General features: G+C 35.9%; 1 protein-coding gene across 5 annotated transcripts in view; it reads right to left on the bottom strand.

Moving 5' to 3' along the window:
* Positions 1–25,105, bottom strand: part of LOC108277834 (protein Atg16l2) — a 29,038-nt gene extending 3,933 nt beyond the window's left edge. Inside the window, exons 1-16 of one of the 5 annotated variants that reach the window (XR_006983990.2) lie at positions 24,798–25,105; positions 24,341–24,407; positions 22,998–23,049; positions 22,500–22,573; positions 21,230–21,481; positions 18,790–18,855; positions 16,968–17,060; positions 15,722–15,775; positions 13,315–13,359; positions 12,253–12,355; positions 10,188–10,293; positions 7,842–7,912; positions 7,604–7,675; positions 6,865–6,985; positions 5,272–5,377; positions 770–919 (exon numbers count right to left, since the gene is read on the bottom strand). Coding sequence is in view for 4 of the 5 variants with exons in the window: in XM_017490797.3 (XP_017346286.1) it covers positions 770–919; positions 5,272–5,377; positions 6,865–6,985; positions 7,604–7,675; positions 7,842–7,912; positions 10,188–10,293; positions 12,253–12,355; positions 13,315–13,359; positions 15,722–15,775; positions 16,968–17,060; positions 18,790–18,855; positions 21,230–21,481; positions 22,500–22,573; positions 22,998–23,049; positions 24,341–24,407; positions 24,798–24,951 (1,586 nt within the window). In the remaining variant the exon portion in view is untranslated. The remainder of the gene's footprint in view (positions 1–769; positions 920–5,271; positions 5,378–6,864; positions 6,986–7,603; positions 7,676–7,841; positions 7,913–10,187; positions 10,294–12,252; positions 12,356–13,314; positions 13,360–15,721; positions 15,776–16,967; positions 17,061–18,789; positions 18,856–21,229; positions 21,482–22,499; positions 22,574–22,997; positions 23,050–24,340; positions 24,408–24,797) is intronic. The other 4 variants (XM_017490797.3, XM_017490798.3, XM_017490799.3 and 1 more) reach the window with 4 other exon arrangements.
* Positions 25,106–25,179: the final 74 nt, after the last annotated feature.

Genomic DNA, 25,179 nt, shown 5'->3' with positions numbered 1-25,179 from the left:
GATTGCCCAACTGACTTGTGGACACCTTAAAATGTGGGAAAATTTGCCATGAAGTCCTCAGTCTTTATACTGCTCTCCCGAGTCTTCTCTCCAACCTCGTACCACAAGAACTGTACTTGGATGGTTCAAGTCCTAACTTCTGAACAGATCCCACAGGGTGTCATCAGGAGTTGTAAGTGATGACTAGTGTATTTCAAGGATTTTTCAGTTTTACGTTTACATTTATCTAGTCTAAATGGTCTCTTATCACTGCTATGCTGGCGATACTGAACTCTACCTGCCATGCTTAACAACACCTCAGTCTCAGCATGCATTTAAGCTTGCCAGATCACAGCCTGGATGAAGGATCAAGATGACTGAAAACACAGCATGCTTGGTCTATAATCAATCAAACAGATACATCCCTGTAGCTGTTCGTATCAGGTTCATGACTTTGGTGCTTATGTTTAGAGTACATAATGGAGTATCACCCACCCATTTGGAGTCATTCATTCCAGGACCTTATATTTCATCCCAAGCACTACTGTCTGTGAGTGAACACTGCTTGGGGATACCATTCATATCCCAGACATCTAGGATGTATACCATATCTATATATATATATATATATATATATATATATATATATATATATACTATATATACTATATATATATGTGTGTGTGTGTGTGTGTGTGTGTGTGTGTGTGTGTATGTGTGTGTGTATATATATATATATATATATATATATATATATATATATATATATATATATATAAATTCTCTGTACCGGAAGGCCATTCTGGGTTTGCTCATTCTCAGATCCACCAGCTGCAGGCTCTCATCTCTTGAGCAACTTAGTAACTCTCTGTGGTTGGGTGAGATGTCAAGTGATGTCACCCTCCCCTGTAGGGGAACTTCCTGAGTGCAGCTCGCTGCCCTGTAGAAATATGGTGCAAGTTACAGATTACTGCAGAGAAGAACTGGTAAAGAACACTGAGAAATTACTCATAATTATTCTTTTTTATGTGTTGATAGAAAATGTTTATTTATAACTGAATTTCTATGCACACATGACTGAGGAATGCATCAAATGCCATTTTAAGATGAATGTAACTGTACTGAATATGTATAATTAATGGTTTGAAAACAAAAATTTAAGACAGAAAGTTCAAGACCTTTTAACATTTTAAGTTAAAATAAATTAATCACTTTACAGTAAAATCTATACATCATAAAAAGGAATTGAAATAAAGAAAATATTGGTACTACTATCAGACATAAAAATGCTTTCACGAAATGATTCCTATAAATTTATCATAACAATAGAAACATTTTAACTGTCAAAATAATTTATCATTAATGTTTATAGTGCACACAAATGTTATTAAAAAAAAAAAATTAATTCATGTGACTTCCACATTCAACTATTATCTTTATTCTGTTATTACTTTCGATTATACTTTTTATATAAAGTGCTGTGAAAAAGTATTCGCCTATTCTGATTACTTCTGTTTTTGTGTCTATCTTATACTAAATAGTTTTAGATCTTCAATTGAAATGCAACATAAAACAAAGGCAATCTGAGTAAACACAATTAATTTTTTTTACTGAAGCAAAAAAACCCATGTGAAAAACAAATTGCCCCTAAATCTTAAAATCTGGTTGTGCCACTTTAGCAGCAATAATTGTAACCAAACTCGTCTGATAACTGGAGATCAGTCTTTCACTTACTTCTACGACTAGGACTTACTCCTATGCTTTGGATCATTGTTTTGCTGCATAATCCAGTTGCGCTTGCGTTTCAACTTCCGGACTGAAGGCCAGACATTCTCCTTTAGGATTTTTTGGTAGAGAGCAGAATTCATGTTTTCCTGAATTACTGCAAGTTGCCCAGGCCCTGAAGCAGCAAAGAATCCCCATACCATCACACTTCCACCACCATGCTTGAACATATGATGTTCTTTTTGTGGAATTCTGTGTTTGGTTTATGCCAGATGTAACGGGACCCCTGTCTTCCAAATAGTTCCACTTTTGAGTCATCATTCGACAGAATATTCTCCCAAAAGTTTTGAAGACCATCAAGGTGTGTTTTGGCAAAATTCAGATGAGCCTTAATGTTCTTCTGGGTTAACAGTGGTTTTCACCTCGCCACTCTTCCATAAATACCATTTTTTCCCAGTGTCTTTCTGATAGTGGAGTCCTGTAGGTCTTTTGATGTTGTCCTTTACTCTTTTGAGACTTCCTGGATGAGTTGTTGCTGTGCTCCTGGAGGAATTCTGGGAAGGTTCCCTACTGTGCTGAGTTTTTCCATTTGGAGATAATAGCTCTCACTGTGGTTCTTTGTAGTCCCAAAGCCTCTGAAATAGTTCTGTAACCCTTCCCAGACTGATGTATTTCAATCGCCTTCTTCCTCATCATTTCTGGAATTTATTTCAATTTTGCCATAGTGTGTTACTGGGTAAGACCTTCTAACCAATTTATCAACATGCTGTTGAAAAAGTTCTATTTAAGTGTTGATTTGCAAATACCATTCCACACAGGCCCAGTTGGTATTGGATAACTTTTTTGCTTCAATAAATAGCATTATCATCTAAAAACTGTATTTTGTGTTTACTCAGGTTGCCTTTGTTTTATCTTAGATTTAGTTTTAATTTCCGAAACAATTTAGTATGAGATATACACAAAAAGAGAAGAAATCAGGTAAATACTTTTTCACAGCACTGTACATTTTTCACCTTGCAATTACAGTTACACAGAACAGTCAATCAAAAGATATATGACAGTAAATAAATTGCCCTTTTCTAGTAGTTTTAAGTCTATAAACACCTATGCTCAGTTAGGCCTTCAAACTGATTTATTTCATTCAAGTCTCAGTGTAGCCTGATTGATTTACTTGCACAAATCCGGAGAGTAATATAATAAATCCATCAAACTTATGTCTATCACAAAGAACAGACTTTACTGTATATTAGTACTGTTCTGCGAATACTACATTTTATAACAGAATCCATCTATTATGAAAGCTGTGTATTAACTTTAATGACCTTTTATTTATTTCAGTAAAATAGCTGAAACCCAGTCAAATACAAATATAATATAAATTTAACAAGGGTGGCACGTATATTGGGTGAGTGTCTGCATGTTAAGCCACTGCATGTCTTACAACTGGCAAACGTCAAAAATCATAAAAGCCCTGAACAAATATTTTTTGCTTTATTTTTCTCAATACCATATTACAGAACATATCAGCTCTTAGGGACTCAAGGAGACAATTAGTATGTGGGCTGACAGTTGCTAGGCGACAGGCGAGCAGTTGGCAGGGTAGCAGCTGGAGGTTACTGCTGCTTGGAGTGAATGAGAGATGTCAAGGGCTCAGCGTGGGCAGAATAATGTGTTCATTTCTTGAAATCTCTAAATGCAGAAGCAGCACACAGGAATCAAGAAATTTCTGGTTTAAAACTAATCACATCTACAGGCAACTTTGTTTTAGAATGGATTTCTAAAAAGTATTTGTTTTAGAATGTATTTCACATTTTAAATCCTAATTGTGGATACTGACGATAAAATTTGCCAGAGATATTGTAGTACTGGTTGTATCATCACATGTGTTTGTTTATGAGTTGCATGCAAAGCGACTAAACAGCACCTCTGTAAGATTGGGGACCAGAGGCAACATACTTGATCTCCCATTTCATTTTCAGTAGTCACATAGTGATTTTTATTATTAATCTGGGTTTCACAGCTGTCTATATTGTGTTATGTCAAAAGATTAATTTCTCTGGTTTTAAATGGAAAAAAAAAATGTAATCCTGATAGTATTCCCATTTTTTTTTACAAAATGTACCTGTAATCCGTTTATTTTATTTTATTTTATTTTGATTTAAGACCGGACTGGAATTACTTTAACTGTGCATTTACGAAAAAATAACTGCACACCTCAGAACGTCTGTAAGCCAATCAGAATCAAAAATTCAACAGCGCTATTGTATAAGCTATGAATAAAGCATCCTGCTTGCTCAAACAAAAAGTATTGACACTCAGTTTTACTCTGTCATTATTATGACAATTATCTAATCCTGCTCTGAAATTTTGCTTAAGCAATGTAACTTTTGCTTTAGCAATGTAACTTTTGCTTTGAAATAATCTATTAAAAACTCGAGTGTAGTTCAGAATCAGCCATAGGCAAACATAGCAAGAAATTCCTCTAAAGCTGAAGTTCAGTCATGAGTTTATGAAAATATTGATAAGACAAACAGAACAGGCTTTCAGAGACTTAATGTGTGGTATTTCATTCATTCATAGACTAATTCTTGTGCAGTCAAATTTCAGTTTCAAGTTTAAGCCTGTTACATTTAATAATGATAGATTCTGCTCTTCGTAATTCTGTAACAAAGAATAATGATAAACGGAAGAAAAGGCAAACCATCTCAGAAGCACTGAGTAAATATGTTAACATGTAATACTCCAAGTCAACCATTATTTACAGTGGATAACAAAAGTCTACACATCCCTATTAAAATGGCAGGTTTTTGTGATGTAAAAGAAAAAAACTAAGTTAAATAATGTCATAACTTTTCCCACCCTCAATGTATAATTATAACATAAAAATTAAGTGAAAAACAATCAAACATTTTAGGGAAAAATAGGAAAATGCAAAAGTTTGTGGACACCAGACCATCACACCTGTATGTGCTTGTTGAACATCTCTTCCAAAACCTCTTCCAAAACTATGGGCATTAAATTTGAGTTGGTCTCCCACATGCATTAAAAGTGAGTTGGTAATAACCTCCATGAGAAGGCTTTCCAGTAGTTTTTGGAAAGTGGCTGTGGGTTTTGTGCTGTGGGTTGCAGTCAGGAATCTGTGCAGGCCACTCGAGTTCTTCTTCACCAACCTTTCAAACCATATCTTTGTTCACAAGGGCTTTGTTATGATGGAACAAGTTTGGGCCCCATAGTTCCAGTGAAGGGAAAATGTAATACCACAGCATCCAAAGACATCTAATACAATTGTATGCTTATAACTTTGTGGCAACAGTTTAGGGAAGGTCCACATATGATTGTGATGGTCAGATGTTCATAAGCTTTTGGCCATAAACTGAATGTCCTGCATATAAACTAACTACCAGGATAATCAGTCTAGAACAGTGTGGGCATCAATGGTGTACTGTAGCATTAGGTTATTTTTCCCCCATGTCTCTATACCTATAGGACCATATGTACAATTAGCATGAATGTTAACAAATTACTGTAATTTACTGTGAGATATAACAATAAAAGATGTTTACTTACCTGCTGTCCCAGAAGCGTATTTTTCGGTCAAAATGGCCACTGATTATGTAATAGTCTGAGCACACTATGTCACTACAGTAGGACAATACCTCAATGGTCTGTATACCTAAATGAATCAAACAAATAAATATGAATAAAGTTAGGGAACTTGCACACAGTAGAATAGAATTGTGAATATTCATCAAAAATGATTAAAAGAATGAAAAGAAATTAGATTTCCCCCAACAGCTGGCTTAAAATTGGAAAATATTGTAACTATCTGTGCTGACATCTCACAATGCATCAGTGGGCTGTACTGTACAGCTTGTTCAATACTGGCATAGCTATTTCCAAGTGGGATATCTAGATTTAGTGACAGTATGCACAAACCAAGAAAAATTGAAGTGTATGTGAAAGACAAGGAAATTATCCATCCATCCATTTTCTATACCGCTTATCTAAAGGGTCTCGGGGAACCTGGAGCCTATCTCATGGACCCTGGGACACCTGGACGGGGTGCCAATCCATCGCAGGGCACACTCGCATATACATTCACATTCATACACCCACTTACACTACAGACACTTTGGACATGCCAATCAGCCTACCATGCATGTCTGTAGACTGGGGGAGGAAACCAGCGTACACACAGGAAACCCCCACAGCACGGACAGAACATGCAAACTCTGCACATGCAGTGAAAATTTATGGTCTGCACTTATATAGCGCTTTGATCCAAAGCGCTTTACATTGTGTCTCATTCACACACTCACACACCAATGGTAGCAGAGCTGCCATGCAAGGCACTAACTTGACATCGGGAGTCTTGCCCGAGAACACTTTGGCATGTGGAGTCATGTGGGCCGGGAATCGAACCACCAACCCTACGATTAGTGGATAACCCGCTCTACCACCTGAGCCACAAACGCCCAAAATTTTAAATTTAAATATAAATATAAACTAGTATACATAATAGTCACCACAGACCTAGTCACACTGCTTTATACCTATTGTGAAACACATATCTAAAGCCAGCCTGAAATTGTGAAAAATAAGATGTACTTACTAACAAATCGTAAAATATAAAGACAATAAGCTATTTTCTATGGCTACTTTACTGTGAAAATCATCATGAAGCTGACAGCAGAAACAGAGCAATTGGATATTGCATAGTAACAGCCACTAAGATGCATTCCATAACACAAAATTGTATTAAGCACATCACCTTGGATCACCTTGTGCAGCTGACTTAATGCTAATTTAATGTTAGCTTAAAGTTGCTTTACACTGTCCACTCTTCATTATGAGGATGTTGCAGACAAAAATCACCAATCCTGAAAGAAGTCCTTAGTCATCAGTTAAAATTTGTATTACGTGCTCACTGAAAGCCAATTTAGCACCTTTGCAACTAAACTACGTCAGAAAAACAAGTTCTTAAATTTTGAACCAAAATTTCATGAATGAGAATGCTGTTACAATGTGTGAAAAACAGTCACCAATAGGAGCAATATTGCAGTTTGGGACTATCAAGAGAAAATCTGCTGCACAGTACACATGAACATAACCGATATCGTACAAGACTGATTTTACAAACGTGTGTGTTGACAGACTTACAGGCAGCACGTTGCAGGTCCCAGATTTTTACAGTCCTATCTCCACTCCCAGTGACCACCTGCCTTAGGTTACTCCTAAACCTAGCTGCTGTCACTTTGCGAGAATGGCCTGTCAGCGTAAACTAGAAAAGCAGAAAAGAGGCATAGAATTAAATATGGAATAATTACAGGCCATAAAACAAGTTTAACTAGCAGTTTAGTCATTATATTCACAACAAGTCCAGCTATATATGATGTTCTAGTTATTTTCTTCATTAGCGATCATTGGACATCTATAGTAACAAAGGGTTCACATCAAGACAATTTCAGTGCACAAAATAAGTCTATTTTTATAGTTCAATTCACATTCAATTTAATTAAATGTAGAACTCTAAATTTAATTCAATTGAATGTGAATTGTACTATAAAAATGTTAAACTAATTATGAAGATATTTTAAAAACCTCTCAACATCCATCGCTCAAACAACACTCCTCAACCAGCCTGTTTAAATCATCACAATATTCAGTTTGCAGGTGCCTTAAGTGTATAAAAGTGATCATTTTCTCCATTTGAAGCAGCACAGAGTCACATGACACCTCTGAATGTAAGCAGGCACACCTCACACCGCATGTTTTATTGCAGCTCTATAGATGATGCTCTGCAGAGCATGATTCAGGGAAACATTAGAGCACATCAGGAGTGCTCAGTCAGACAGTGTGTGTGTGTGTGGGGGGGGGGGGGGGGGGGGGTCTCTGTTACCTTTGGAACAGAGTCATCCAACCGCCAAATTAGAGCTGAGTTGTCGTATGATCCGGCTAAAATTCGGCTGCCCTGAAGAATTTAGGGAGAACAAATAGGATGTTAGTGTATAAACAGATTCACAAGTAGGCTCAAAATAACAAGACTCATTGGGCAAAATTTCTAATCAACTACTTTAAGCTATATCATTGTCAGTGATGTGCCTCCTAAACAAAAATAACATGTTGTGTATTCATACCATAGAGTCAAACTCAATGCTGGTGATGCCCTCATTACTCCCATCTAGTGTCCCTCTGTAGTGCAGCATGCCTGAAAGACATGATGTCTATCTCAATTATGCCTGTCACAATAAATAATAAAGGTGAATATTATTTATTAAAACAATAAAACTTTGCTAATACATTTATATACACATAACTGTGATTAGTAGTTTAATTGACGTTTTTCTTGACTTTATGACACTTTTTGAATATAAGCATAACAGTAGTAAAATAATGCAAATGCACTGCCTTTTATCAGCAATCAAAATAGAAGTAAACTAAACTTCTGCTTGCTGTTTATACTTAAACTCTGGAGGGCCCCTAGGACTAACACACAGTAAGCCATGTCATGTTATGTCATATAGGTGAAATAGGAACATTTATACTCATAACCAATACCAAAACCCTTACATTCGGGGTATACTCCAAACCCTTACATTTGGGGTACAGCAGGTCATGAGGTTCTGACAGCCTTATCGATGTTCTTTTGAAAACTACAGGTACTACAACCCCAATTCTGAAAAAGCTGGGACAGTATGGAAAATGCTAATAAAAACAAAGAGGAGTGATCTGTAAATGTACTTTGACTTTTGATTTAAACAACAAAAAAAAAATGTATGGAGACAAGGTATTTGATGTTTTACCTAATCAACAGCATAGGATTTTGAAGGAAATGTTTATTTTGAAATTGATGCATTCAAAATGTTTCAAAAAAGTTGGGACAGGGGCAATTTAGGACTAATAGCGATGAGACAAGTTGAAATAAGAAGGTGATACAGGTGAGTCAATAATCTAATCATAGTATAAAAGGGGCCTCCAAAAAAGGCCTAGTACTTCAAGAGCAGGGATGGGTCAAGGCTCACCAATCTGCCAACAGATGCGTCAGTGAATAATCCAACATTTTGAGAACAACATTCCCCAAAGACAAACCGGTAGGATTTTTGGCATTTCACCTTCTACAGTGCACAAAATAATTAAAAAGATTCAAGGAATCCGGTCAAATCTCAGTACGTAAAGGACAAGGCCAAAAACCACTTCTGTATGTGCAATCTCTGATCCCTCAGACGTCACAGTCTTAAAAACCATCATGAGTCTGTATTGGATATTCTGACATGGGCTCTGGAATACTTTGGTAAACCTTTTGTCAGTCAACACCATTCGCCGCTGCGTCCACAGATACAAGTTAAAGCTTTACTATGCAAAGCAGAAGCAATACATCAACACTGTCCAGAAGCACTGCCGACTTCTCTGGGCTCGGTCTCATCTGAGATGGACAGTAGCACAGTGGACTCATGTTTTGTGATCCGACAAGTCGACATTTCAAATCGTTTTTGGACAAAACAGCCGTCGTGTTCTCCAGGCCAAAGAGGAAAAGGACCTCTGTTATCAGCATCTGTTATCAGCATCAGGTCCAAAAGCAATTGTCTGTCATGGCATGGGTAACGTGTCAGTGCCCATGGCATGGGTAACTTTAACTTTTGGCACCATTAATGCAGAAAGATATGAACACATTTTGGAGCAACATATGCTGCCATCCAGAGCAGGACAACGCCAAACCATATTCTGAATTCAAAGTGCATGGTTGCGTAAGTAGAGAGTGCAGGTGCTAGCATGGCCTGTCTGCAGTCCTGACCTGTCTCTGATTGAGAATGTGTGGCACATTATGAAGCACAAAATAAATCAACAAAGCCCCCGTACAGTTGCGCAGCTGAAGAAATGCAAAATGGATGAATGGGGGACAATTCCACTTGCTAAACTTAACCAACTGGTGTCTTCAGTGTCCATACGCTTAATAAATGTTATTAAAATAAAAGGTGATGTTACACAGTGGTAAACCGTCAACTGTCCCAACTTTTTTGGAGTGTGTTGCAGTCATCAGATTTGAAAAGTGTATCTTTTCAAAAATAAATTAAATTCACACATTTTGAAGTAAAACATCAAATAATGTTAATAATGTGTTTTCAGTATAGTACAGGGTGAACTGAATTTTCAAATGACTCTTTTTGTTTGATTTTTTGCATTTTCCATACTGTCCGAACATTTTCAGAATTGATGTTGTATGTTGAAAGCTCTCCTTCTGTTTAGGGCTTATTTAATTAATTAACTCGGGCAGATTTGTTTTTGTTTGGTACAATCTTCATTGCAATTAAAATGAAAGGATGACATTTTATTATAATATCATATGTAACCCATCTTTCCCAAGCATACCAATGATTCTGGACCTAACTGTACTACAAAAAAATGACAATAGTTAGTTTGAGCATTACAAAGCTGATAATTATAAACTCACTTAATCTTTATTACCACTTGTAGTTGTGCAGTACCTGAACTGATGTCCCACAGTTTGATCACCCTATCTGTGCCTCCAGTGGCCAGCAGATTTGACTGCGGGCTGAATCTCACCGCATTGATTCCAAGCTCATGAGCATCCTGCACCAACAGAGAAATTTCAAATCTGACGCACAAACACACACTTACGTTTAAACCCATTTACGTGCCCTGAATTCAAACAGTACTCCCTGAATTCAAACAGTACTCCCTGAATTCACATAGTACTTCCAAAATCAAAGTAACTTTAGGAGTCCTCATATTTGAAACGCTATACAGCAAGTTCAGAATTCTTAGTGAATTCATTCAGATTATACTGAAAATATCCAACAACATAATTTACTTAAATTCCAGAAAAGAAAAGTGAGAAGAAAGAGAAGACCTAACCTTAACTGTTGATAAACATAAGACCGTATATGAAATCATGACATTTCTACAACTAAGAAGTCCTAAACTATTTGTAGCTACAATCATTTAAGCTGGAGACACTGAAATGCATATTTGAAATGAAAACAAAAACAGTGTTGGGTGCCTGCGTGTGACAGAGCTGCACTGTGCCACAACAAGAAACTGTTCTGCAGAAATGCATAAGGCCTTTGTAGCCCATACCATGGAACGCAAGCTTCCTTTGTCCAATTGACATATAAATCTAAAGACACATTTATCTGTCAGACTGTCTATTATTTTCTCCCCTCATGCATCTACTAATGATTTTATTTACATATAATTTCATATGACTAACTCACTGGCTCCCAAGCTAGGAACAGTGATGCCATGTTCGGTAGATAACTTTAAGTGACTAACTCAGTGGAATAACAAAGAATACTAAATTCTAAATTATGAATTTGGATTTAAAAAAATGTAGGGTGGTCAAGGCTTGAGCTCACAGAAATTTCATAATGTTCATTTGGCGTCATTTGCCCAAAAGTTTCGGAACCCTTTGACTAACTAGTAGTATTTGTAGTAAACTTAAACTTAGGGATCCCATTCTTTTGGCCTGAATGGAGGAAATAAAAACTAATGATAATTTGTTTGGATGTCATAAAAATTCCATACATAGATTAGACATCGGCACGTTATTTTCTCGATGCATTGGAGACACTGTTGGTGTAAACTTACTTTTAAACGATTAATTTGTGTTTGCTAGCTGTTTCACATTGTACTCTATTAGGCTTGTGTTTAAAGTGTTTGCTTGGCATTACAGCCTCTGGTCAGCTTTTTTAATTGATCTCCATCTCTCCTCTTCTATGTTGGTCAACTTTAAATCTGTGCCGCTTAAAGTTCCTATGAGGGTTCGCTGTGTTTGCGGAAGATGATAAAACTGTTGGAGAATTTAGGGGAAAGGGAAAGAGAAGTGATGTCTGGACTTGCTTTCAATTCTGTTTGACAGTGCTGGTCAATACATAGATTACTAAAAATGTGCAAAAAATCAACACATTTGGTAGCCCATTTGAACAAGAATCACAGCTTATGGCACACATTTCTGGCAAAAGGCAGTGGCAAGCTACAACCTACTATTTCTTAAGCACTGAACAAATTAAAGTTTGTAAACATGGATTCGACACAGGCTCAAAAGTTAACAAAATGCGTGGAAAAGTTTTGCACTGGAGAAATGCAACCACCCAAAATGGTGGGGAGAACCTTTTTTCCGAAATATGCTTTCAGAATTCAAACCAGAGTATAAGGTTCCCTGCCACTATTACTTCACAAAAATTGTGAAATCATGTTAAAAAAAACATGTACGAGAATACCAAGCCCGCTGGACAGGAGCAGCTTAAGAAGGCAGATAGCACAGCTCTTACTGACTCCTGGACCTCACGAGCTACTGATGTCTAAGTTGTTCAGTGACTGTTGCTAGGATGAGGCCTGACCTCACTAACTCATTTATAAACACTTAATACGACTCAATTTAGCAGGTCTTCCTGATATGACACTGTCTATGTGCAGCCAGTCTTTATTGTATATTTGAAAATTACCGATAAACATTTCCCAATTATCAACATGGGGAAAAAGGCCCCAAGCCTACTAATTTGCATGCTTACTGGTAATTTGAACACTTACCACTGCATGAATGACTTTGGTTGGGACTCTAGCTACTAAGCAAACTAAAGGAGTATAGCGATCCTCTTCCAAACTGCTAACTGAATTACCTCGCCTCTTCTTTCTGAGGACACACACACACACACACACACACACACACACACACACACACACACACACACAAAGGCAGAGAAAGATTTATTATGCATAACATATGAATATCCTAGCTATAAATTTAATCTGTATACAAAAAATAAGATAAAATATTTGAGAGCTGATTAAATAGGATTGATTATGCCATGTAGTTATTCATGCAGATATAGATTAAACAAATCAGATCAGATTCCAGTCATGTCCAGGCAAAACACAGAGTAGCTATCCAAGGTAGCGGAATCAAAACTTTTGCTTTCACTGTATATCAAAGCTCTTTCGATTCAGGATTTTTTTTATTCATGTGTATTTTAAAGCATATACACTCACTGTTCCCTTTATTAGGAACACCTTTACACCTGCACTTTCATGCAGTTATCTAATCAGCCAATCATGTGACAGCAGTACAAAGCAAAAATCATGCAGACACAGGTCAAGAGCTTTGGGTAATGGTCACATGAAACAGAATGAAGAAAAAGTGTGATCTCTGTAACTCTGAGCGTGGCATGACTGTTGGTACCAGATGGGCTGGTTTGGGTATTTCAGAAACTAATGATCTTTTGAGATTTTACTGTTGAGTTTACACAGAATGGTTATTTAAAAAAAAACATTGTGTGAGCAACAGTTTTTTGGTGGAAATGCTCATGTTGTTAAGAGAGGTCATAGGAAAATGGACAGATTTGTTTGAGCTGCCAGGAAGGATATAGTCACTCATAATCACTCTTTACAACTGTGATGAACAGAAAAGCATCTCAGCATGCACACAACATTGAAGCTTGCAGTGGATGGGAAAGCAGAAGGCCACATCAGATTCCACTCTTGTTCAGCCAAGAACAAGAATCTGAGACTATCATGGGCACAGGCTCACTCAAACCGGACAGTTAAAGAAAAGAAAAAAAACTCTCCTGTTTGGGTGTTTGATGTGAACATTACCTTAAGCTCTTGACCTTTATCTGCATGATGTCTTGCACTGCACCCCTGCCACATGATTGGTTGATTAGATAACTGCATGAATGTGCAGGTGTACAGGTGTTCCTAATAAAGTGGACAGTGTGTATAATACCCATTGAAAAAGTTTACTGCTTTTGGTTTCTATTATTATCTTTTACATTGGAGTATAAAAAGTTATATTAACTTTACCATCTTCACATTTGTCTTCATAGAGGAACATTACTAGGCCTGTCAAGATAACTACTTTATGTTGGCCGATATATCATCCCAGAAATAATTGCGATAAATGATATTATTGTCATTTTAAGACCATTTTATGCCACTGATTATATAATGATAATATAATAGCATAATAATGCAAGTATACCCTTTCAAAGAACAAATAACTTTTAATTCTTAAGAATATTTATACATTGGAATTGGAATGTCAAAAAAATTATATCCTAAATAAATAAAACATAAATAAATAGTAAATAAATATTTGTTAACAAAGGGGTCATATTAGGGCTTGACCACATATCTGTAGTGGCAGAGTAAAAGGAGAAAAGTCTTCTATCTCCTTCAGAATGTCTTCTTTCACTTTGTTGTACAAGGTTGGAATGGCAGTTTGGGAGATGTAGGTCTTCTTTGGCAATTCATATTACCTGTCAAAAGTTTGCAGCATATTTTTAAATGCTGGTTTTTCAACCGTGTTTAATGGCTGCATCTCTTTGTCTATATAGTGAGTTACACTATGCGTGAGTGTGCACCATTTTGTGCAGTCACGTTTATATTTGCACTGTCAGGCAAAGGCATCTATAATAGCTGTCTGGAAGACCCCTTTCCATTTCCAACTGCAGTTTTTGTTCCCAGCTCAAAAAACTGGGTGCGATGGTTAGGTTTTTGGAGAGTTTTAAGGTTAGTTGTATTGTCTCTTTTTGCTGCCAATGTTTTTAAACAAAGTCGACATACCGGCTCGTTCACGTTAACTGTCTCTCCTCTCTCGTTCGGCTTAAAGCCAAAATGTTCCCACACCAGAGCTGTGGAGTGCAGATTTGAAACCAAGTCCATTTGGACTTATTCTTCCAAACTGGCTGTAGGTATCAGGAAAACACTAAATAACACTTCAAGTAACGCCTTCCCTTCACCTGTCGCTATCCATTCTGTGGGTGTATTGTGTATTAAATCTTGTATTATCCAGAATCTTGTATTATCTTGCAAGTAACATCTCTCTAAAATTGTTTATGAGAAACATAAGCTAAAATAAGAAATATGTTAACCCTATATGACACAGAGAAACCAGTGTATGCTCTCATAACCTCTAAGTTATGAGGTGATGCAATGTGTTGCATTTAAATGCTTTAGCTTGGGCTGATTTCTTGAAGGAGTATAGTCCATCTTGTCAGTTGAAGATGTTTTTTCTTATATAGTCCCTAATCTCTGGAACAGTCTTCCAGAGAAAATCAGGAATGCCAATTCATTAGGTATTGATCAATCCAGATTTAAAAATACTTGTACAAACTATCATATTCATAAATTTTGGTTCTTTATATATTTATTTTTTTTATATATTTCATGAGGTTTCAGGAGTTTCAGGAGTCTTTAATGTGCCTTTATCATAAATATTTTAGATCACTGAATATTTTATATGTAAAGTACTGTGAGATTTTGAACTCAAAAGGAAAAGTGCTACATAAAGAAGATGATGATGATTATTATTATTATTATGATGTTGTTATTTCCTGTTCTTAGTTACTCGTATTTTATCCTGTAGTAAATGTTGTCTGATATAGGTATTAGAGGACAGAATATGACAAAATATATGATTCACACAATGAGGCACCTAATTCCGGTACATTTATGTAGTAAATCTTAGTTGGTAGTGCATTAAAAAATATGGTGAAAATACCCTCAAGATTACAGATATACACAATTCTAGGTTTCCACCCAATTCAAAACCAATTCTATGGTTTTCTGGTGAATTGGACACAGTAAACACAAAGACATCTATTTTCAGTGTGCTTGTCTCATACACAATAGCATCATTGTTCGTTTTTGACAACTCCTACACTCACTCACTTTGGTACTGCCTGCTGGTTTACACATTGCATAAAAAATTATGCCTACAATATGTCTTGGGTCCTAGTCCATAGTTTCTCCATATAACCAAAGGAAACTTTTTGTGTTTGCTAATAAATTCACATTACCGAACTAGAAGTCTAAAACACCCTCAATAATAGTATTAAACAATCTTTAATAAGGTCTGGAATCTTCTACATCACTTTTATTAATTGATCATTACATTGATTAATCTAGTTAAATAAAAGTTAAAGCAAAATGCTATTGGTACTATAAGGTGTTGTATTTGACTAAAGTATGTAAGTAAGTGTAAAAGTAAAATGTTACTCACTCAAATAAACCTCTTATTGAGCCAAGAATCCGAGGAGAAGTAACTGAAGCTGACCTAAGACCAACAATGATTTTTGTGTAAAAAATAAACAAACAAACAAAAAAACACAAAATAATGTAAACAAGAAACAAACACCCAAACTCACATAGTATCTATTGTGTCATGGTGATATCAACATGACCATAAATTAATTACCAGGGCTAACTAAAAAAAAAAAAGGCTTACTTAACCAATGTTACACTGACTTTGGTACATAATTTCACATCTTCCTAACAAAAATGAGCCAATCATGGGGAAAAGCATTAAACACAAAAGTGATGGGTCATAAAAGGAATAACAAATGATGGGCCGTGCTGTTAAGAAAAAAGAAAATAATCCACTCCAGGATGGGCTGATACAGCTCCATGTAAAGTGGATAATTTTCCTATAACAGCCCATCACAAAATGTGTTAATTCTCTTAAACCACAGCAATTTGACAACAATTACAATTTTTAATTTACTAATGACTAGCGCATAGTATGTTTTTAACCATTTATTATTACATTTATATATATATATATATATATATATATATATATATATATATATATATATATAGAGAGAGAGAGAGAGAGAGAGAGAGAGAGAGAGAGAGTTACATTTAATGTTATCAAGATAAATTAGCTTCTCTTATCATAGAGAAACAGGGAAGCACAAAGTCATCTGTTTTGAAGACTTCTGTGGGGGAACGCTTACTGTTGTAAGTCCTGACACTCGAAACTTCTTCAATAAATGATAAATAAACATTTCCTCACAAAAAATTTCACATATCAAAAATTATACATTTTTCCTTGTTAAATAACCATAGATTTTCTTAATCTGTGTATTATTAGACTTATTATTATTGAATAAGCTATTACTATAGAAAAGTTAAAGTATTAGAACAAGTGCATTAATATAAACCTATCATTTATATTACAGTCAGAACTACTGTCAGATCTGTGCTCGTATAGACCTCAAAAGTGAATTCAAAAGTGCTGTGGTATAAGGCATAATATTATGATACAATGCATAATAATATCCATTTCAACATCCTAAATTCTGTATTTAGATTATTAGAATCCACAGTTTCTGAGTTATGGCTCACAATAATTTCACACCCTTAAAGACATCGATTTGATGTGAAATTTGACTGAGATCTGCTGATACTTCTTTTGTGAGTTTCTGCTATTCTTGTGCATAAATAATTATGATTAATGCTGTTACCTGAAAGGTCGTAAAGGGCTACGTTCCAAAACCTCTCCACTTTCATTCCTGTGTAGTAATGGTGATGATGGTAATGATACACTTTGGGATACTCTGGAGAAGAAAATTATTGCATTTTTTATGTATTATTTTTATGTATTTATTTTATTTATTTTTATTTGTGAGGCAAATAAGGTCTTATTCCAATACTCAAATAAATCATACCTAGCCTGTTTTTTGAAGACCATGTACACTCTTAGGGGGAAAAAAAGACCAAATCTAGAATCCTTAAAGGTTTTTTGCTTGTCCCTCTGAGGGAACCCTTAACAGTTCTATGTTGAAACCAACAACAAAGTGTTTTCCTGTAAGAAGTAACCTTTTCTGTAAGGAGTGTGTGTATCAGTCAGCATCACAGCAGACATTTACAATACTTTGCTTTTGTCACTAAACAATAAATGTCAAACAATCAATCATGGTGTCACTATAAGGACAAACCAAAACCACTTTGTCTGTCAAAAAACTTTTGATGGGACGTATGTATGACCTTTATGTACTAGTTAAAAATTTACTTGAAACTGCAGTGTCAAATATATTGACTTTTCCATTTGACCTCATACTGCTAGAAACATCACTCACTGAATTTTCATTGCCAGCCCATTAGCTCACCTCAGTACCTCACTTTCTGCCAGCCAGTCTTTGTCTCACTCTCATACTCTACAAAACTTAAAAGGTCCCAGACAATAGAGTCTTGACATTATCACTCACCAAGAATCTTACAATCAATCACTATTATGTTTATGAAGAAAGGCTTTCACCTAATTTATTCATATTGCATCCATGGATGTATTTGGACTCGGGTTCCTTATACAAGGATAGCAGTGGTCAGAAGGAAGACACTAAATCTGACTCATCTATCTTACCTTGTTAGGTTAAGATTATAACTCTTAGAATTTATTATTAAAATGTTAAAAATATAATTAATACATATTAACAGGTAAATAATAGGTGTAAACTGAAGAAAATATTGGTAACAATTTGCAATTTCTTTTTAAGTACAATTAACATCTTTCAAGTAAAATCTACTTGATTTACATGGTTAATATTGCACAAATAAAACAAATCAATAAGTCAAACATTTATTTCATGCAATAATTTCAATAATCTCAAAACTGTAAAAAATAAAAATAAAAAATAAAAATAAATTTAAAAAAAGTAGACATTTTTTAAATGTAATTTCTGTTTGTAAACATTGTTATCATCATTAATACTTAATGGAAAATAACACCTTAAAAGACCAGAAGTAGAACAATGGGCACACATACTTACATGAGCCTTCATAAAGACTAAACTGCCAGGCCCAACATGGCTACTTAACTAACTTGAGTACATACACACAAGCCATACAACTGACTGAGAAACCAAAACACTTGCAACTTGCAAAACGTTTCACACAATAATGGTCTTAGGCCTTAAAGCTAACACAAAATAAGAAATACTGAAAATAACCCATCCATAACACTCCGAATTAATACAGATTAAAATTCTGCAAAGGTTTATGCAAACTGAGTTTTTAATAAACACCCTCCCACATTAGTATGGTGTGGACTGTATTCATTTCAACTTTAATTCCAGCCGGAGTGCAATCAGTTCCAGTAAACATAAATAATTGTTTCTAGTTTTGTGAGCAATATTTACAAATTAATAGTAACCTTTACATTTTTGTGTAAAAATCACAGCTTTATTTTTGTTATATTAACTGAACCACTATATAATGTTTTTCAGTGTAGGTCCCATTAATTTCTGCCAAAAAAATCTTAAGCCAATATTCAGCATGATCACTTACTTTTCAGTGTTCAAACTTTCACTGGCAGCCACCTCAAGCTCCTTATGAAGACCAGCTTGCCTTGCTCTAAAGAAACAATAGGCAATAGAAAATTGCAGATGACATTTCTAGACATTTCTGCAAGGGTCATGGATTGTTATATATATTTATATATATATAAATACACACACATATATATATTCTATATATCACCGAACACTATACAGTAGGGCCTCCCTTTGCCTTTTGCTCTCAAAACAGTCTCAATATTTCGTGGCATGGATTCCACAAGATGTTAGAAACTTTCTTTTGAGATTCTAGTCATGTTGACATAATTGCAATTCCTGCAGATTATTCACTTGCACTTTCGTTCTATTGGATCCAGATCCGTTGACTAGAAGGCCTGTGAAAAACACTGAACTCGTGTTCATGAAACCAGTGTGGGATTAAGTAGCCATTAAAAGACTAGTAAACTGTGGCCAGGAACGATGCACATGGGCACCAACAATACTCAAATAGGCTGTGGCATTCAAGCGATGATTGGTATTAACAGGCCAAGAAAGCATTCCCCATATCGTTACACCACGGCCACCAGCCTCGACTGTTGACACAAGGCAGGCTGGGTCCATGGATTCATGCTTCTGAACAGCCAAGCTTCTGTTCTTGGCTGACAGAAGTGGAACTTGATGTGGTCTTCCGCCGTTGTAGCCAATTCACTTCAGGTTTCGATGTGTTGTGCATTCTGAGATGCTTTCTGCTCACTACAATTGTACAAAAGTGTTTATCTGAGTTACCTATCTGAGCCTTTCTATCAGCTCAAACCAGTGTGGCCATTCTCTGGCACCAACAATCATACCAGGGTCAAAATAACTGAGATCACATTTTTCATATGCTTCCCTTCTTACCCTGATGAACCCATCACTTTGGAATAGGGTAAATCTGGACTCATCAGACCACATGTCCTTTTTTTCCATTGCTCTACGGTCCAATCTTTATACTCCCTAGCAAACTGAAGTCCTTTGTATCTGATTAGCCTCACACTGATTAGGCCACACAGCTATTTAGTCCCAATCCTGTAAGTTCTCGATGCATTGTGCATGTGGAAATGCTCTTACTCAAACTATTAAACATAGCCATGAGTTCATTGTTGTTTTTTATGATGTGACTTCACCAAGTGTTTTAAAGATCTCTAATCACTATCACCCAAGTTTTTGAACTTTCACTTTTCCGACCACATTTCTTCCTCAAAGTTGACAGTTCACCACTCTCATTCCAGGTTTTAATAATGTGTTGGACAATTCTTAACCCAATTCCAGGGATTTCTGCAATCTCCTTAGTTGTTTTCATTGCTTGATGCAGGCCAATAATTTGTCCCTTCTGAAACACAGTACCTTTTCCACGACCATGGGATGCATCTTTCAACATGGTTGTTTAAGAAATGAGAAGATACACACTGCATCAGTTAAAGTTAAAAAAAATTGTTGCCAGTTGAAACATATTAATCAGTGCAATAATTATCCAATCATAGGCTCTTAAGTATTTGCTTATTTAAATCAAAACAGCAAACTGTTTTGGCCAGGCAGTGTATATTTTCCAAGGGGGTAATAAATAAAAAATTGGTTATATGATACTGGCAGCTACAATTAAACCAAAATGTTTACATATACCTATTCTAAAGAGATATCAACTCAATTTTTCACAACTCCACACATTTCAGGTTACCATACATTTTAAATGTTCAGTAAATTTGGGTATTCACTTCATTTCCTTAAGAGGTTATTTCAAAATAATAGTTAAGAGACATATTTATTTTAGCTTTAATTTTCTATATTAGATTTTCAGTGGGTCATAAGTTTACATACACGTTAATGTTAATATTTGGTGGCACTTCCATTTAATTATATGCTGATCATTGTCCTGCTGGAAGGCCCAGTTATTTCTATACATATTGTAGTATTTCTATACAATCTTCCTTCCTTAGGATGCCATCTATGTTCTGAAGTGCTCCAGTCCCTTTCCAGCAAATGACAACGTATGATTCTTAATGGTGGATGCACATAATTTGGTACCTGATGGCTCCAACACCTTCACCAGTTCATGTTGAACTCTTGGGGTTCAGTTGAACCTTTTGGATCAATGTTTGTCCATAAATTTAAGTTTCCTCTTTGTTTAAAGATACATTCAATTTGGTGTATGTAAACTTTGACCTACTAGAATTAAACTGGAATATAGTGAATTAAAGCTGAAATAAATTTCTCTAATTGATTGTTTTAAAATGATCTCTGCTGTGAACAAAGCAGATATCCTAACTGATTGCCTAAATAGATGTATGGTAACATGAAATGTGTGGAAACTGAGGTCAAATAGCCTAAGTCAGAAAAACTGAGATTGAGCAGCCTAATTTAATTTAGCCTAAATGTATGTAAAATTTGGCTTCAACTATACCTCCTCACTCCCTCACCTCAGTCGCCTCTCGTTGCGGTGGTTCATCCGAGCAGCTGCCTGTTCTTTGAAGTGAATCATGTCCTCCAGGATATCTGAGCCATGGAGTTTCTCATTCCTGTACACTTCATCCAAGTGCTGATAGCGCTCACGCAGAGTGTCATACTTACTCTTGAGGAGTAAGTTGTTATCAGTCATCTTCTTCACATCAGAATTCAGTCTGCCTTTCTCTAATTCCACAACCATAAGGCTGTTCTGAGTGTCATGCAACCTAATATGAAAGAACAATGCACACATTTCTATCAGGATAGACAATAAAATGTTCATTCGTGATTCCTCATTTTATGTTGTACATATGTTTATGGCTAAGCATATACAAGGCCACCTCAGTAAGAAGTGCAAAGTGGGAATATATGTTAATATATATTAAAAATTTTAAGATAAAGTACAGACAAAATCAACAGATAAAGAGGGAAGGTATTGTGTAATCTCTATTACAGAGCATTCAGAAAAAAAGTGGTCAATATTATGCCTTATAATATTATTAGAATCTCTTAGGACATATAAGCTGGAAGTCTGTGCAAATGGGTTCTGGGATGAGCAGTAACCGTGCCTTAATGGATGATATCCTATTTTGCAGCCAAATGAATATCATGTAATTTAATGAACGCAGATACTGAACTCAGACATGCAAGTGCACTATATTGTGTCTGGTATGTGTTTAAAAATTCATGAGACAAAAGTATTGCATAAGATGTACAAGTGAAATTGTTCTGAACGTTGTAGGAAATTAAATCAGATGATAATCTGAATGATCTGACGTTTAAATTATAATATTCATTCCACAATCTATACTTCTGACAGAAACAAGATGCCCAACAAAATAATCTTTCAATGTTCTCTTGGTTTCCCCAATTAACAGTTGATTGCATTTCTTGCAGGAGATCAAACTACACATTTCTGCAGTGATGCAACAAAAATCAATCCTTTGGCACCTGTAATTTGAGGGTCTTTCTTAATTTGTATTCATGTGCCACATCTAGTCCAGCGTGTCTGTCATTGGTTATTACTTTTAAATACACGACATCAAGATTGTGTTTCAGATGAGACAGTCAGCATGTGTTACTAAGTGTAAAGACTCAAAACTGAACCAACTTTATTGAATCCGAGCCCAGCTTACTAATTTTACACACGTCTCTGCAAATATTTATGGTATGTTTTGAACAATATTTGCTTAAAAATATGAGATGTGCTCAAACAAGAATGTGTACATTGATAAGGAGTTTTACCTGGTATGTTGCCTTTCAAGAAAAGTGTCCTTGATTTTTATCTCTTGTTGCAGCTCCAGTACTTTGTAAGCAAGCTACAATAACAAATAAAAAGAAAAACAGAGAAATAACTTTACTTAGCAAGAATTTTCATTGAAACAAAGAACATGCAGATTCAGATTTGTAAGCAGAAAAGATCTGCTCACAGTATAAATCTGAGAACTTGTGTTCATATGAACACAAACAGCAGACAGACGTTTTTCCCCTCACACCCATTATTTTCTAGATGGCCTTAAAATGAATAACCTGTGCTTTTCTTTTCTATTTCTATGAACTTTTGAGCACAATAAGTTCAAAAGGATCTGAACATTTTTGAAGTGCCAAACAGACTGGGAGGGATGATTTCAATATATTAATTCAATACAAGTGCAAATACTGTCAAGTGGGAATTGCAGCTAGGAAATTTTAGGAATGATCAGTATAGTGACAGGTTGGTTTGTAACTGGCATTGCTCCCTACCTCACCCGTGGCTGTCTTCAGCGATGACAAATCGTCAGATGAGGGAAACAGTCTGTAAAATAATAAAGGAATAAACAGATCACATTAATAATACATATGTTAGGGACATATTACATATGTACCTGAAATAAATTTAGGTAAACCAACTGAACTTCGCAATGTTTTAGAACATGCCATGCCAGTAATAAGGTATACTGTATAGAAAATATTTAAATGGCTATTACACACTGTGTTTTTGATAATGGATAATTCTTAATCCTTACTCGTCTGATTCTGTTCATAATTAAACCCCCCAACAAAATATCTGCAATGATTTTTATGTAAATAGTTGTAAGATTTTTTTTAAATATACATATTTTATTTACAGGCAGGTGTGGCACATTGTTTAATACACGTGGCTACTGATAAAATGTTACAGTGCCAGCACCATCAACCTGCCACTGTTGTGCAAGGCCCCTATGGCTTAACCCTCTGCTCCAAGAACCGTATCATGGCTGACCCTGTACTCTGACACCAGCTTTCTAACAAACTTCAATACACACAAAAAATAAAAGAAGAATGGAGGAAAGAAAAAAATTCAATGTAATTAGACTGTCTGGTGTACATGCTTGTTACAGTGTCACAGTTTCACAGTTAATCACAATGTATAATCTAAATCTAAACTACTAACCTCACGCATTACAATGATTTTTGGTGCCAATTAAGCCGGGAACTACCCTTGCTAAAGCAAGAACAGGGTATAAACATGGCAGGGAGTTTGTTTTGTTGTTGTTGTTGTTGTTGTTTCATGTAATACACAAGATAAGGAAATGGTCCAAACCATCATTTAAGGATAGAGAGTAAAGTGTAAAATATTAGATTAAATGCATGTAGGAGTGCTGATGTTCATATTTTGTAATACATTTTTTACTGTCATAAACTGCTTGCGTGTTTTTAAATGATTGCATAATATGTGGTACCATGACCTTATCATAAAGAGAAAATGTCATTGGGTAAAACAGTGTATAGGTTTAGGGCCTGATACATAAAATAATCATTGTTATTTTGTGGTGTTACTGTGAAGCTGCCTATGGTCTGTAGAGCACTGGATGATCTGTGTAAAATGAAGTAAATTGCAACAAGTGTGTAGGTTATTTGTTGTCATACTGTTACTATAATAATGTCTGTGGCCAACACATAATTACACTGTAATAGCTGTTTATTATGCATGTTTTGTCTATTTGACACGCCTTTCTTTTGACAGTAAACCAAACTTTTCAAGTCGTCAATCAAATAAATGAATACTTTCCAAGTTGACAGTTAAAAACAGGAGCACGTAGATGCATTTTTTAAGAAGTTATTACCTTGGCGAGGAGATGAGGCCTTGGGTGATTACTGCACTTTGCGCGCAGCGTTCAAGCAGCTTGACATCTGCAACACAGTGAGAGTTGAGCTTGTAATCACGTTCAAATTGCATTTCACGGCTCAGTGAACTTTTCTGCTTGTATTTCGGCGTTAAAACTCTCAATTATAGCGCTGTTTACATTGTGCTCATTCTTCCTTAGACCGCGCAACCGCTGTGAAACAAAGCTCTCTCTCTTTCACTCTGATTTCACAGTTTAACCAGAGTGTGTGGAGCTCACATGATTATACTGTACATAGCGTATATTTGTTAATCAAGTTAATTTACCAAACATTAATAATACAGCGTTCATGTTGAATGTTGAGGATATAGACTCGCACTGTTAGCAGCGAAACAGTACAAACACGGAAAAACAACCGTTAACAAGGTGATTTAATACTTATTTGAACACAGCCTACATGATCGTATCACATCTTGGAAGACGATCTTCTGCGCCTTATCGCGATATTTCAGCTGCCGGATGATGTGCCGTTTCCATGGCTCGGAGTGCTGTGGGTCCGGGCTCGTCTTGGTGAACTGTCTCCCAGGCTTCGTGCACTCCGTAGTGGCCATGATTAAAACATTCACCGGTGCTTCATTCCAATGATGGATTTCCGCATTATGGGCCGAAATAAAGTATCGATTGACAAAGCTTGGCTAGAAGGAGAAACTGAGAGGAACTTGTCAGATCAGTACTGTAGGTGAGAACTGAGCTTGAGGCTCCCTAACGTCAGAACGCACGCGAGAACACGCCTGCTCAGTTCGCCCGCACTTTCCATAAGCGGAAAATGCCCAAATTTG

This window comes from Ictalurus punctatus, chromosome 17 (assembly GCF_001660625.3).
Source record: "Ictalurus punctatus breed USDA103 chromosome 17, Coco_2.0, whole genome shotgun sequence".
In the NCBI taxonomy this organism is placed as follows: domain Eukaryota; kingdom Metazoa; phylum Chordata; class Actinopteri; order Siluriformes; family Ictaluridae; genus Ictalurus; species Ictalurus punctatus.
This window is presented reverse-complemented; position numbering and strand designations above follow the sequence as displayed.